We start from the raw sequence: 12,765 nt of genomic DNA, 5'->3' as shown, positions 1-12,765 counted from the left end.
GACGCCAAGAAAGCAAGAGACCCTCAGGACCCAGCAGGGATGAGATTAGCTGAAATGTCCAACAAAGGGGGAGAACCTGTAGAGTCCTTATCCAGAAGTTAGGCAAGGCCCCTGGTTGGTGGATGGGGTCATCCATACTTCTCAAAATTTTAACCCAGAATTGCTCCTGTCTAAAGGAAATGCACGGACAAAGTTTAGAGCAGAGACTGAAGGAAAAGCCATCCATAGACTGCCCTACTTGGAGATCCATCCTATATGCAGTCACCAAGCCCAGTCACTATTGCTGATGTCAATAAGTGCTTGTTGACAGGAGCCTGATATGGATGTCTTCTGAGAGGCTCTGACACAGCCTTACTGATACAGCTGCAGATGCTTGTAGCTAACTATCAGAATGAACACAGGGACACCAATGGAGGAGTTAGAGAAAGGACTGAAGGGGCTGAAGGGCTTTGCAACCTCATATGGAAGAACAACAATATCAAGCAGCCAGACTCCCCAGAGCTCCCAGGGAGTAAACCACCAAGTAGAGTTCACATGTGCGACCCATGGCTCCAACCATATATGTAGCAGAGGATGGCATTGTCTGGCATCAGTAGGAGAAGTCCTTGGCCCTGTGAAGGCTCAGTTCCTCAGTGTAAGGAAATGTCAGGGCAGTGAGTTGGGAGTGAGTGTGTGGGAGGGGAGCATCCTCATAGCAAGAGGGGGAGGGGATGTGGGAGAGAGGAAAATGGAAAATGTAAATACATAAAATATCCAATGAAAAAGAAAAAAATTCATTTTACATCACAGCCTGGAGGACGTAAATGCCCATTTTGTTCTGTTTTAACACAGATTCACTGAAGTGATAGAAGGCAAGTTTTGATCAGAGAATTAAGCTTAAGCATAAGATTTATAGTAAGAAAACTGCTTTTCTAGCACCAAAGAGTTTGCCCAAAGCTTCTTTCATGTCTCTATTCCTCAAGCTGTAGATGAATGGGTTCAGCATGGGAATCACAATCATGTAGAGAACGGCAGCCCTGCTTTCCCTCTCAGTAGAGTGAGTTGATGGGGGAAGTAAATACACACCCATCAGAGATCCGTAGAAGAGCAGAACAACTGTAAGGTGGGAGCCACAGGTAGAAAAGGCTTTCCATCGCCCTCCAGGAGAAGGGATGTCCAGCACAGCCCAGGAAATGCAGACATAGGAGATGACAATCAACATAAGAGGAACAGCGAGAAACACCAACCCCATGGAAATTATCATCAGCTCATTAATGTGGGTGTCAGAACAGGCAAGTTTCAGCAGAGCACTGGGATCACAGTAGAAATGGGGGATGGCTGTGTGGGCACAGAAAGCCACATGGGTCAGCAGCAGTGTGTGCATGAGGGCAGGACAGTTGGTCAGCACCCAGCACATACACAGCATTAATGCACAGAATTGGGGACTCATAGCTGTGCTGTAATGGAGTGGCTGGCAGATGGCTACATATCGGTCATATGCCATCACAGCCAGAAGGCAATTGTCGAGGCCGCCAAACATCAGGAGGAAATAGAGCTGGGTAAGGCAACCAGAATAGGAGATGGTCTGTCTCTGGGTATAGATATTGGCAAGCATTTTGGGGACTGAAGCAGAAGTGAAGCAGGCATCAGTTAAGGAGAGATTCGCCAAGAAGAAGTACATAGGAGTGTGTAGGTGTGCATCGGAGCTGATGACAAGGATGATGAGCAGGTTCCCCACCATAGTGACCAGGTACATGCCCAGGAAGATGCCAAATAGAAGAGACTGCTCCCCTGGCTGCTCAGAGAGTCCCAGAAGAAGGAAGTCTGAAGCAACAGATTGGTTCAGTCTACTTGGTTTTCCCATGCTGTGTAGCTCTTGTTGTAAAATTCTCTATGTGACTTAATCATTAGATCAGCTCACATATATGAATTTATATTGTCAGACCTACATAGTATGCAAAGGGAAAAATATGTGACCCTTGCCCATGAACATGTCTGAGTATCACTGGGAATAGAACACTCATGAAAATTTTTCATAGAAGAGTTAAAATAATAAGCAAATGCAAATGTTCCTTTCTGTGCTGTAACAGGGCCTACACCAAAGAGATTAATTTGATTAGATAATTCAGCACAGGTTACTTGAAGGAGGTGGGAATTCAGTATAACCTTGTTGGGAATATTTGAAAAATATTTTAGGTTGGCGCTTTCGACAGGAAATGTAAATCTTCATCATCATCATCATCATCATCATCATCATCATTATCATCATCATCATCTCTCTTTTCTCCCTATGCAGGCTCACATACCTAAATATATGCATATACATCTGTGTATGTTAAGCTTTCTGTATGGACACTGCAAATGACTTTGATGAAAAAAAAATGAACTGCTTCCTAATCCTAGGACTTAGCCTCATCCATTCAAAGCAGTCCTGAAATTTTCCGTAACTGGGAGCATTAGACCTGTGGACTAAGGGCAGTTATATACCACCATTGCAGCCACTGTTAAGGTATTCTCAAAACAGATATTCTCTCTCTCTCTCTCTCTCTCTCTCTCTCTCTCACATCATGTGTGTGTGTGTGTGTGTGTGTGTGTGTGTGTGTGTGTGTGTGTGTGTGGTGTTTGTGCAGTCAAGCATGAATGAAGTTAAATATTATCCTAGCCAGGTACTCACCTATCACAGTGTGCAAAAAACTTAAGCATCTTCAAATTTGCAAGTTTTCTCCTCTATCTAGAAAAATATAAGTGAAAACCTGATAGAGATCTTTTCTGTCTTGGTCAGTAAAGCTGATGTTCATTAAGTCTATTGCTCTTTGAGAACACTTAGGACACAAGACTCAATTACTGCTTCCTTGGATCAAAAAAGGACAGGGGTTTCTTAGAACTATAAAGGCTCCTATCAGATCATCTCCCAAATCACTTGTTAAAGCCAACCCCAGTGTCACTGTAGACCTTGTTCTTCAGCCAGCTCAGTCTGGGTCCTAGGGGACCTGAAGACATTCCTTTCCTCAAGGGCTAAGCTACCAGGTGCAGGTCTCGAAGGTGCTATTGTGAATCACTTGCTAGAATGTTCTTTAGCATGACAAGCTAGCCTTCTGGGACTCTTATCTATGTGTTGGACAACTCACTTTCTTTTGCTCTCACTAAAATGAGATGGAAAAAGAAATTTAGAGTCTAAGTGATACCATGACCATCTTTGATTTTCCTAAACAGAAATATTTGAAAATGAGACATTCCTTCAAGACATCTAAAAGTTTTAGATGAGGTAGCCTACATAATGCATATTAGCCATATCAATTTATACACAGCAACTGCTAGAAAATCTGAACCTGTCTTCCATATTTCTGTTAAAAAGTCAACTCTTTCTGAACAGTTCAGTATATGATCACCAGTAAGAAAATAAGCTACAGTATTATAATTGCAGGTGGGAAAATAAGTGTCCAATGAGGATAGCAGTCTGAGGAGAATTCTTCCTAGTGTCTGTTCATATCAAGAGACAATCCTCTTAACCATTGTACATCATAACACTAGGCAACTAGGATTATATTGGAATCATTAACAACTTTATAAGTGCAAAAGAATCAAAATATATAAATTTGTATGTATATCCTCTTACTAGTAACAATAAACATTTCACATCAATTTCTTTTGCAATGCTAGAAAATAAACCTAGGATTTTGTATGTACTAGGCAAGTACTCTGTCCTTGAGATATACCCATGGCTTGTGTCTCTTGACTTTTAGATATATAATTATTTCTCTTAATTCTCATGTTACTATTTGTCCTTTTTTGACATGAAATATATGTATCTTTAAGATCGGATATTAGTACTAATAATCCTCATTTTATATATAGACGTCTTTAAAAGGTATTTTCTCCTCAATTATCTTTATGTTAAAAAAAATTCTGTCCCATTCACTGGATGGTATAATTCTACTTAGCTATTTCTCTAAATTTTATTATTTTATTTTTGATTATTATTGTACATATATATTGGTGTTTTGCTTTTATGTAGGTCTGTATCAACATGCATGCCTGGTAGCTGCAAAGTATGGATGAAGCCACCATATGCCCTGTAACTGGATTTGCAGTTGGCTCTAAGCTGCCATGTGGCTGTTGTGGGTATTGAAAACTGAACCCAGGTCCTCTGAAACAGCATCCAGTGCTCTTAACTATTAATCCATCTTTCCACCCCCTAATACTTCCTAACCACAGCCTCTCTTCCTTCCACTCATAGTCTCTGCCACCTCCTGTCTCTTCTTGATCCACTGCTCCTCCACTTCCATTCGGAAAAAGATCAGGCCTCCCAGGGATATCAAACAAACCCAGCATAACAAGATGCAAAGAAGATTAGATGCAAACTCATATTGAGGCTGGACAAAGCAACCCTGTAGGAGGAAATTGCAGGCAAATGAATCAGGGTCACTACCACTCCCACTGTTAGGAGTCCCACAGACTCCTAACAACCACAGCGTATATGCAGAGGACTTAATAATCAGTTTCTGTGAGCACATATGGGCCCTGCTTAGTTTATTCTGTGAGTGTGTTTTCTTGGTTTCCTCAACTCCTCTGCTTTCTACAATCCTTTCTCCCACTTTTCTCTGAAGATCCTTAGGCACTAACTAATGTTTTGCTGTTGGTATCTGGATTTTTTCAGCTGCTGGAGGAAGTCTCTCTGATGGCAATCGGGGTAGGCACCAGTCTGTGAATATAGCAGAATTTCATTAGAAATCGTTCCATTCATTTTTTTCCCCTTTGTTCAGTCATATTTCATTCTGGCCTAGGTCCCTGGGCTATCCAGCTTCCAGTTCCTGGGCATTAAGGCAGTATCTGGCATGGGTTCACTCTTTCTATTGAGGGCCTCCTTAAGTTAGGCCAGTTATTAGCTGGCTATTTCCAGAAGCTCTGAGCTACCACTGCCCAAGAACATCTTGGAGGCAGAACAGACAAAAGGTAAAATGTTTTATGGTTGAGTTGGTGCCCTAGTCTCTCCATTAGAAGCCTTGACTCATTCCAGAAGATGACTGGTTTAGGCTCTGTTTCCACGATTACTTGGAGTCCTCTCAAGGGTAACCCTTATAGGTTGCAGGAAGTTTCCACTATACTAGTTTTCCAAACTGCCCCATAAAACCCATTAATTCCAGCTATCTCCCTCCATACTCTCTCCCTACATCCCTCCCTAACCCACATAATCCCTCCTGTTCTCATTTCTAACTACCAAAGTCTACCTGCAAAATTCATTCTATTTTCTCTTCACAGGGAGATCCATGTATCAAATCTTGAGCCCTCCTTGTTACTTAGCTTCTCTGTAGCATGATTATCCTTTACTTAACAGTTAGGTAAATATCATTTCTCTTTCAGGATCTGAATTACCTTGCTCAGGATGATTTTTTCAAGTTGCACATATTTGTCTGCAAAATATCACAATGCCATTTTTTATAACAACTGAGTAATACTTATTCATTCTTAGGTTGAGAGACATCTAAATTGTTTCCAGTTTCTAGATATTATAAATAAGCCACTGTGAATATAATTGAGCAAATGTCCTTGTGGTATGATGACATGTCTTTTGGGTATATGTTCAAGACTGCTGTAGCTAGGTATTGAGCTAGACTGATTCTCAATTTTCTAACAGACTGGGATATTGATTTCCATAGTGGCTGGACAAGTTTTCACTCCCAACAGTGATGAAGGAGTATTTCTCTTGCTCTACATTCTCATCAGCATGAGTTGTCACTGCGTTATTGATCTTAGCCATTCTGATGTGTGTAAGATGACATTTTAGAATAGTTTGATCTACATTTCCCTGATGGCTAAGGATGTTGAACATCCTTTAATTGCTTCCCAGGAATTCAGGAATCCTCATTTGAGAATTATGTTTAGATTTCTACTCATTTTTAATTGTATTATATAGTTCATTGATGTCTAATTTTCTTGAATTGTTTATATATGTTGAAGATCAACCTTTTGTCAGATTTGGGGATGGTAAATATATTTCCCCATCTTGTATGCTGCCCCTTTGTCCTATTGATGGTGTCCTTTGCCTTAGAGTAGCCTTTTTAATAGTTGATTTTACTACTCTAAATTGATAATCTGTTCAAGAAGTTGTCTCCTGTGCCAGAAAATGCATTCAAGTCTTTGCCCTACTTTCTCTTTCTCTTCTATCATCTGATTTTATGCTGAGATGTTTGATCCCTTGGACTTGAGTTTTGTGTGGGGTGATAGATTTGGACCTATTTTCATTCTTCTACATGCTGACATCCAGTTAGACTAGTACCATTTGTTCAAGATGCTTTCATTTTTCCCATTGCATAACTTCTGTTTCTTTGTAGAAAAAAATCAAGTGTCCATAGGTGCCTGTATTTACTTCTGGGTCTTCAGTTTGAGTCCATTGATCAACTTGTCTGTTTTTGTAAAAATATAATGCAGGTTTTTAATTAGCATTGTTTTATAATACAGCTTGAAATCAAGGGTGGTGATACCTTCAGAACTTCTTTTATTGCACAGGGATATTTTAGCTATCCTGGGTCTTTTGTTTTTCCATATGAGAATTATTCTTTAAAGGTCTATAAAATAGTGATGTTGCAATTTTTCTGGGAATTGCATTGAATCTGTAATTGCTTTTGATAAGATGGACATTTTTGCTATGTTAACCCTATTGATCTGTGATTATGGGAGACCTTTTCTTTTTAAAAACATTTTGAAATTTATTTAGTTTTACACTCCATATTTTATTACTCTCCCAGTTCACTGCCTGACTGTTCCACATCCACTGTACCTCCTTCCCTGTCAGTCTTCATAAGGGTGTCTCCACCCCATCCACCCCACCAGATCTCTAAGCTTCCTGGGGCCTCCAGGCTCTTGAGTCAGTCTTCTCTGACTGAACCCAGACCAAGAGTCCTCTGTGGTATATGTGTTGGAGGCCTCATCTCAGCTGGTGTTTGCTGCCTGGTTGGTGATCCAGTGTCTGAGAGATTTCAGGATCCAGGTTAATTGAGACTGCTGGTCCTCCTACAGGGTTGCCTTCCACCTCAGCTTCCTTGATTTGACTTTTGTGTATTCTAAGCATAAAACATCTTTGGTAAAAAAGCCAGGAATCAAGATAGGATGAACAAAGGACTGTCATTTGCTCTGCATCTGACTATTACGAGAGCACCATCACCAACATGGTGTCTCTTTGTACAATGCCAAGGGGATTTCCCCATCTCCTTTCATTAATTTTAGTTTGAAGTCTATTTTTTTATATATTAAAATGTCTATACCAGCTTGCTTCTTAGGTCCATTTGCTGACAAATATATTCCAACCCTTTACTCTGAGGTAATGTCTATCTTTGATGTTAAGGTGTGTTTCTGGCATGCAGCAGAAGGATAAATCCTCTTTTTGCATCCATTCTGTTATCCTGTATATTTATTAGAGAAATAGAGTCCATTGGCATTGAGGGATATCAATACCTGCTAATTGTTAATTCCTGTTATTTTGTTGTTGTACTTGTTGGTGGTGGTTTTGTGTGTGTGTGTGTGTGTGTGTGTGTGTGTGTGTGTGTGTGTGTCTGTGTGTGTGTGTGTATGCTTCACTTTTATTGGTTTTGCTCATGTGAGATTATATCCTGTGTTTTCTTGGGTATAATTAACCTGCTTGTGTGGGAGTTTTCTTATTGCATATTCTGTAGGGCTATACTTATAGATAAATATTGTTTAAATTTGACTTTATCATGGCATATCTTGTTTTCTCCATCTATGATGATTAAAAGTTTTATGGGTATAGTAATGTGGGGTGGTTTATGTGGTCTCTTAAAGTCTGCAGGACAAGATGGCCAGTTCCTTCTGATTTTAAGTGCTTCTGTTGAGCAGTCAGGTGCAATTCTAATAGGTCTCCCTTTATATGCTACTTGACCTTTTGCCAGTGAAGCTTTTAATATTCTTTTTTTTTGTTCGTATGTTTAGCACTGTATGTAGTTAGCAACTTTCTTTTCTGGTGTTCTGCATGTGCTCTGGTGGGGACATGTTCTTATACCTTTATAGGCATCTCTTTCTTTAGGTTGGAAAATTTTTCTATGATTGTGATGAAAGTCTTTTCTATGCCTTTGAGCTGGAAATCTTCTCCTTCTTCTATTCCCATTATTCTTAGGTTTGGTCTTTTCATAGTGGTCCAGATTTTCTGGATATTTTGAGCAGGAACTTTTAAAATTTAACAGTGACTTCTACTGATGTATCTATTTCTTTTATCATATCTTCAGCCAAGATTGTCTCTGTCATCTCTTGTATTCTGTTGGTGATGGTTGCAGCTGTAGTTGCGCTTCGATTACATAGATTTTTCATTTCAAGAATTCCCTCATTTTGTGTTTTCTTCATTGTTTTTATTTTTATTTTTAGGTTTTGGTCAATTTTATTCATTTCTTTCAACTGATTGGTTTTTATCTGGACATTCTTTAGAGGATTTATTGATATCCTCCATTTTTTTCTGTCTATCTTTTTCTCAATTTCTTTAAGTGATTTATTTGCTCCCTCAAGCACCTATATTATCTTTATAAATTGGGTTTTAATGTCTTTTTATTGTGCCTTAGCTCTGGTAAAATATTCTGGTCTTGCTGTAGTAGAATAAATGTGCTCTGGTGGGGACATATTTCCCTGGATGTGGTTGATTTTTTTCTTATACTGGCATTTCAGCATCTGTGTTTAGGATGATTAAAGGTCTAGGTGCTAATTTCTATGTTTGTCCCTGTTGGATGGTTGTTTTGCTTTTTTGGCTTCTTTTTCTTGCTGGTATTCTAATCTAAGAGGTCTGTGGTTGAGTAGGAAATCTGCACCAGACATGGGGGCTAGACTTCTGGTGGCAAACATGGTCTCTTGTTGAGCAGGAGGTCTCCACCCACATTGTGGGCTAGGATCAAGTAGAAGGAAGGGAGACATATTTGTGGATAGCATCAAGGAGAGTGGGCACTTAAAGAGAGAAGGAAGTATTTGACCAGGCAGAATACCTGGTCTTTTGTCAAGTATGGCTTATGTTTGAACAAAGGGTGTCTTTATGAAAGAACAAAAAGGAAGGGAAAGTTCTGCAGGTTTCTGGCCTACATCTTGTTCTTGCAGCTGTGGCAAAATGTCCTTAAACTTTTAAGGACTACATTTAAATATTTAGGTTTAAGTGTTAAAACTGAAACTCAGTTGTGAGAGAGTGGGAGAAAAAAATCTATCTATACAAATAGCTATTTGCATCGATATTTTCACTAATCTATGCATTCTATATCTGTTACATCTGAACATCAGTTGTTGGTGTTACTGAATCCCTAAAGCAGTTAAGATTTGGATGTCAGAGCTCTGAAAGCAAATAACTTGGGAGAAAGTATTCTAAAAGGCATGGTGGAGGTTTGATGATTTTTAAGCCTCAAATCATAAAATGTAAATTTAACAACCATGCTTTCACTGCTTTTTTTTTTTGGTGGAGTGGGGACATAATTTACAGTTATGATATTTGTAAAGTAAATATAAACAGAAAGGAGTTCAGAATCCTAAATTTGGAGAACTCTCCAAAAGTCAGTCAAATTGAGAGCTACATTCAGACTCACTCTTTTATCTGGATTCCAAATTCCAAGTTTTTGTTATTATTATTTACTATCATGTTTTTCTCTTGATTTCATGGCCCTTGTGCCTTTGAAAAGAGCTACTTTTAAGTAATTATGATTGGAGTCAGATGCGTGAGCTTAATACAGAATCTTTAATGATAAGCATGAAAATTCATCAAGAAATGCATGCCCTATTAAACTGTGTGCAGAAGTGGACACTGGTAGATTTGGAATTGTTTTAGGAAGAGTTTAGGAAGAGGGACCTTGTTGTACAGATAGATTTACTTTCCTATAAAGCATATTTTTACAGTAGCTGACTTTATAATTCAATGCAAATAAAGTTTCTTTAAAGGAGAAGAAATATATCACCACGTTTAGTGACACCAGTGCTATTCTAACTTGGTCAGCTACAGAACAGAGACATAAGATAATTATGAGTGCTTATATGAACAAAGCTCATGGGAAATCTGTCCCTTGACTCCTTCCTTGTACATGTAGATGTCCAATGTTGAGTCTGCTCAGTCCTTTCTAGGAATCTTTCTGATGAACTAACATCCCTCTTTCTCTATATGTTTAGGTTTGAAGTTACAAATGTACATTTCTTTAATATTCCTTAATATCTTGTTCAGATGTGATCTGAGAACCGTGTGTCCACAGTCATCTCCAGAGCTCAGCTTATACCCTCACTTCTTTTTCTCTCACTTCCAGCCAGTGAATGTAGCTGTGACTGCTTAAGACTTCCATTCAGATGTGACCTTTACTTGTCTTTCCACTCCTTTACTATCCCCTTAACTACTTATCTGGAAACTTAATATACCTTGCCCCTGTCATATCATTTAAAAGCAGAATTAAATTATATTTTAATCTAAGTTTAGCTATGCAATTTCTGGTCACTTGCTATTTGTTTTTAATTAATCATGATTCTGACCCCTAATTCCAATTAATATCTCAAAAAGTTTGTCAGGAAGAATCTGAGATTTCTCCTTGGGGATAAGGGAGCATTTGCATTTCTTTCTTTTCTTTGACTGGTGTAGAAGTAAGCAAAGGAACTGGAATTAAATAGCTCACATTAGTGCTACTCTGTCTATCATCCTTGAGCCAACCCTTATCTATTTTGATTAACACAGTAAAAGAAGAAACTTTGGTGGTAAGTAAAATTACTTAACCTTGGATATCAGAGAGAGTCTTCCCCAAGTCTCTGGAAGCATCTCATTGGTGTTTCAAAAATCTGTACAGTTTTCTCAAGTCACAAATAGTAAAATGACAATAAACATTTCCAGAGAAAGGATGAAGCAAAGGATGCTAGTACCAAGTGCTTGAATAGAATAACAAAAACAGAAAGTAAAAGTTGGGATTTATGTGTTCCTGGAGAATTTGAGGGGTGAGTGCTTTGTACACTATTTCATACCATTGACTAAAGCACTTCTGTATATCAATAGGCTCATGAATGCATTGCATACTGGCACAGCTAATATAAGACTCATTGTTCATTTCTAAAATGACAATATTTATTTTAAAACACTCAATGGAAGTTAATGGACCTTCCGACTGAACAAAAGGTATTTATTAGCTTACATTCCATTATCTTAATGAGGTTACAATCCATTGGGTCTTAAGAGAGTCTTTCTCATTTTGATGCATGATTATGTGTTAAATATAAGATTTTAGCCTTTATGTGGCATGATATTATTCATCATGAGATCTTGTAGAGAAGGAAACAGTTTTTAACTCTTTCTGATCTCTCAGGAATGTCGTATAGTTCTGAAATGTCATCAGATTCAGTTATTACAGAATACAGAAGAGAAATTGTGTTTTGAGCTCTCCCGCTTGCTAACACAGGAAATATTGGGTTCAAAAATAAATATATTGATTTGAATGTAAGTTTTCTTTTTAGGTCTGCAGTCTTACTAAGCAAATGTGGAAGCAATTGTGACTTAATAGAAAACTAATTTGAGAGTCCAGTAGCATACCACACTGTACCATACCATACCATACCATACCATACCATACCATACCATACCATACCATATGTATTTATTCCATATAGTCTTCTAATTCATAATTAAAATTTTTCAATCAATCATCTTACATTTAGCCCAAACTTATTTATTCATGACTCAGACACTTATTGAACTAAATAAAAATAAATAAATACAGTTGAGCATCAGAATACTCGAAGATTTAACTTTCAAGGGCAGTACAGTTTTGCAAGCTGTACCTTAAAGAGTATAAATTAACAGTTCTCATAGGAGGATAAAATTTTATATTTCAACAAGTTTTAATGTAGTCTACTGCCCAAGACTGAAAATCTCTGTGCCAGCTGCTCTTTTAGGTTTTACTCAGTTCTTGAACTTCATCTTTATTCTGCCAATCAAGACGACAAAATAGGAAGAACCGGTAACACAAAAGTTGTTAAGGTACAAATCACAGTAGATTAAATATAGATGGAATAAAAAAAGAATCACATTTTTGTATTGGTTAATGGTTGGCATCCAGTGTTATTTGTATTTATGAGTGGTAATACTTATAGAAACCACTCAAATATCCCATATCCCTATCCTTTGCAGTATCATATGTAAGAATGCTAATCTCTGTGTCTTAGTGTTATTTAAGGATGAAGAGAGTCTACATAAGTGCTTAACAGTATCCAACACTTAACAAGTGGCTAGTAAATGATACCTTAAGAAGATGGTAATGACTATGGTAAAACTGATTGATATAGCAACACTGGATTTGATATTTTATGTCAGGACAGGGATAAAATACAAGTGGACAAGGGTTATTCCAATAGATACCCTTCAATATAAAATGATGCACTATGTATGCAAATGCTTGAGTCTCTCTGTATATGTGTGTGTGTGTGTATGTGTGTGTGTGTTGGATTATTTCTTCAAATACATTATAATTATCCTACCTCAGCATATTCATGAATATACCACACTTTACTAATAAAATTGACAGGAGCTGTAAACCTAAGTGTGTTAATACCAGAGACAGGATGTCGTGAAGAACATGTAGAGCATATAGCATCTAATTTAGAGAAGAGGGTTTATGAGAGTCCTCAGAAGGATACCAATATGAAAAACATGATGTCATCTTGGAAATAAAGACAATAAGTTTAAATACATATGTAGGGGTTGATGGATCAGAAGAAGCCAATGCCTGCATCTTCAGAACCAACTTCACATTCTGACTATCTTTTCTGAACTACAGATGCTCTATACGC

At 38.0% G+C, this 12,765-nt stretch overlaps 1 protein-coding gene across 1 annotated transcript; it reads right to left on the bottom strand.

Moving 5' to 3' along the window:
• Positions 1-889: 889 nt before the first annotated feature.
• Or1n2 (olfactory receptor family 1 subfamily N member 2) lies at positions 890-1,843 on the bottom strand. Its single transcript, NM_001000388.1, has one exon. The coding sequence runs from the start codon at positions 1,841-1,843 to the stop codon at positions 890-892; it is 954 nt and encodes a 317-aa protein (NP_001000388.1).
• Positions 1,844-12,765: the final 10,922 nt, after the last annotated feature.

Source organism: Rattus norvegicus, chromosome 3 (genome assembly GCF_036323735.1).
Source record: "Rattus norvegicus strain BN/NHsdMcwi chromosome 3, GRCr8, whole genome shotgun sequence".
Classification (NCBI taxonomy): Eukaryota; Metazoa; Chordata; class Mammalia; order Rodentia; family Muridae; genus Rattus; species Rattus norvegicus.
This window is presented reverse-complemented; position numbering and strand designations above follow the sequence as displayed.

What these genes read in the sequence shown, in the direction of transcription:
- Or1n2 (NM_001000388.1), bottom strand. Translation starts at nt 1,843, where the DNA reads ATGGGAAAACCAAGTAGACTGAACCAATCTGTTGCTTCAGACTTCCTT.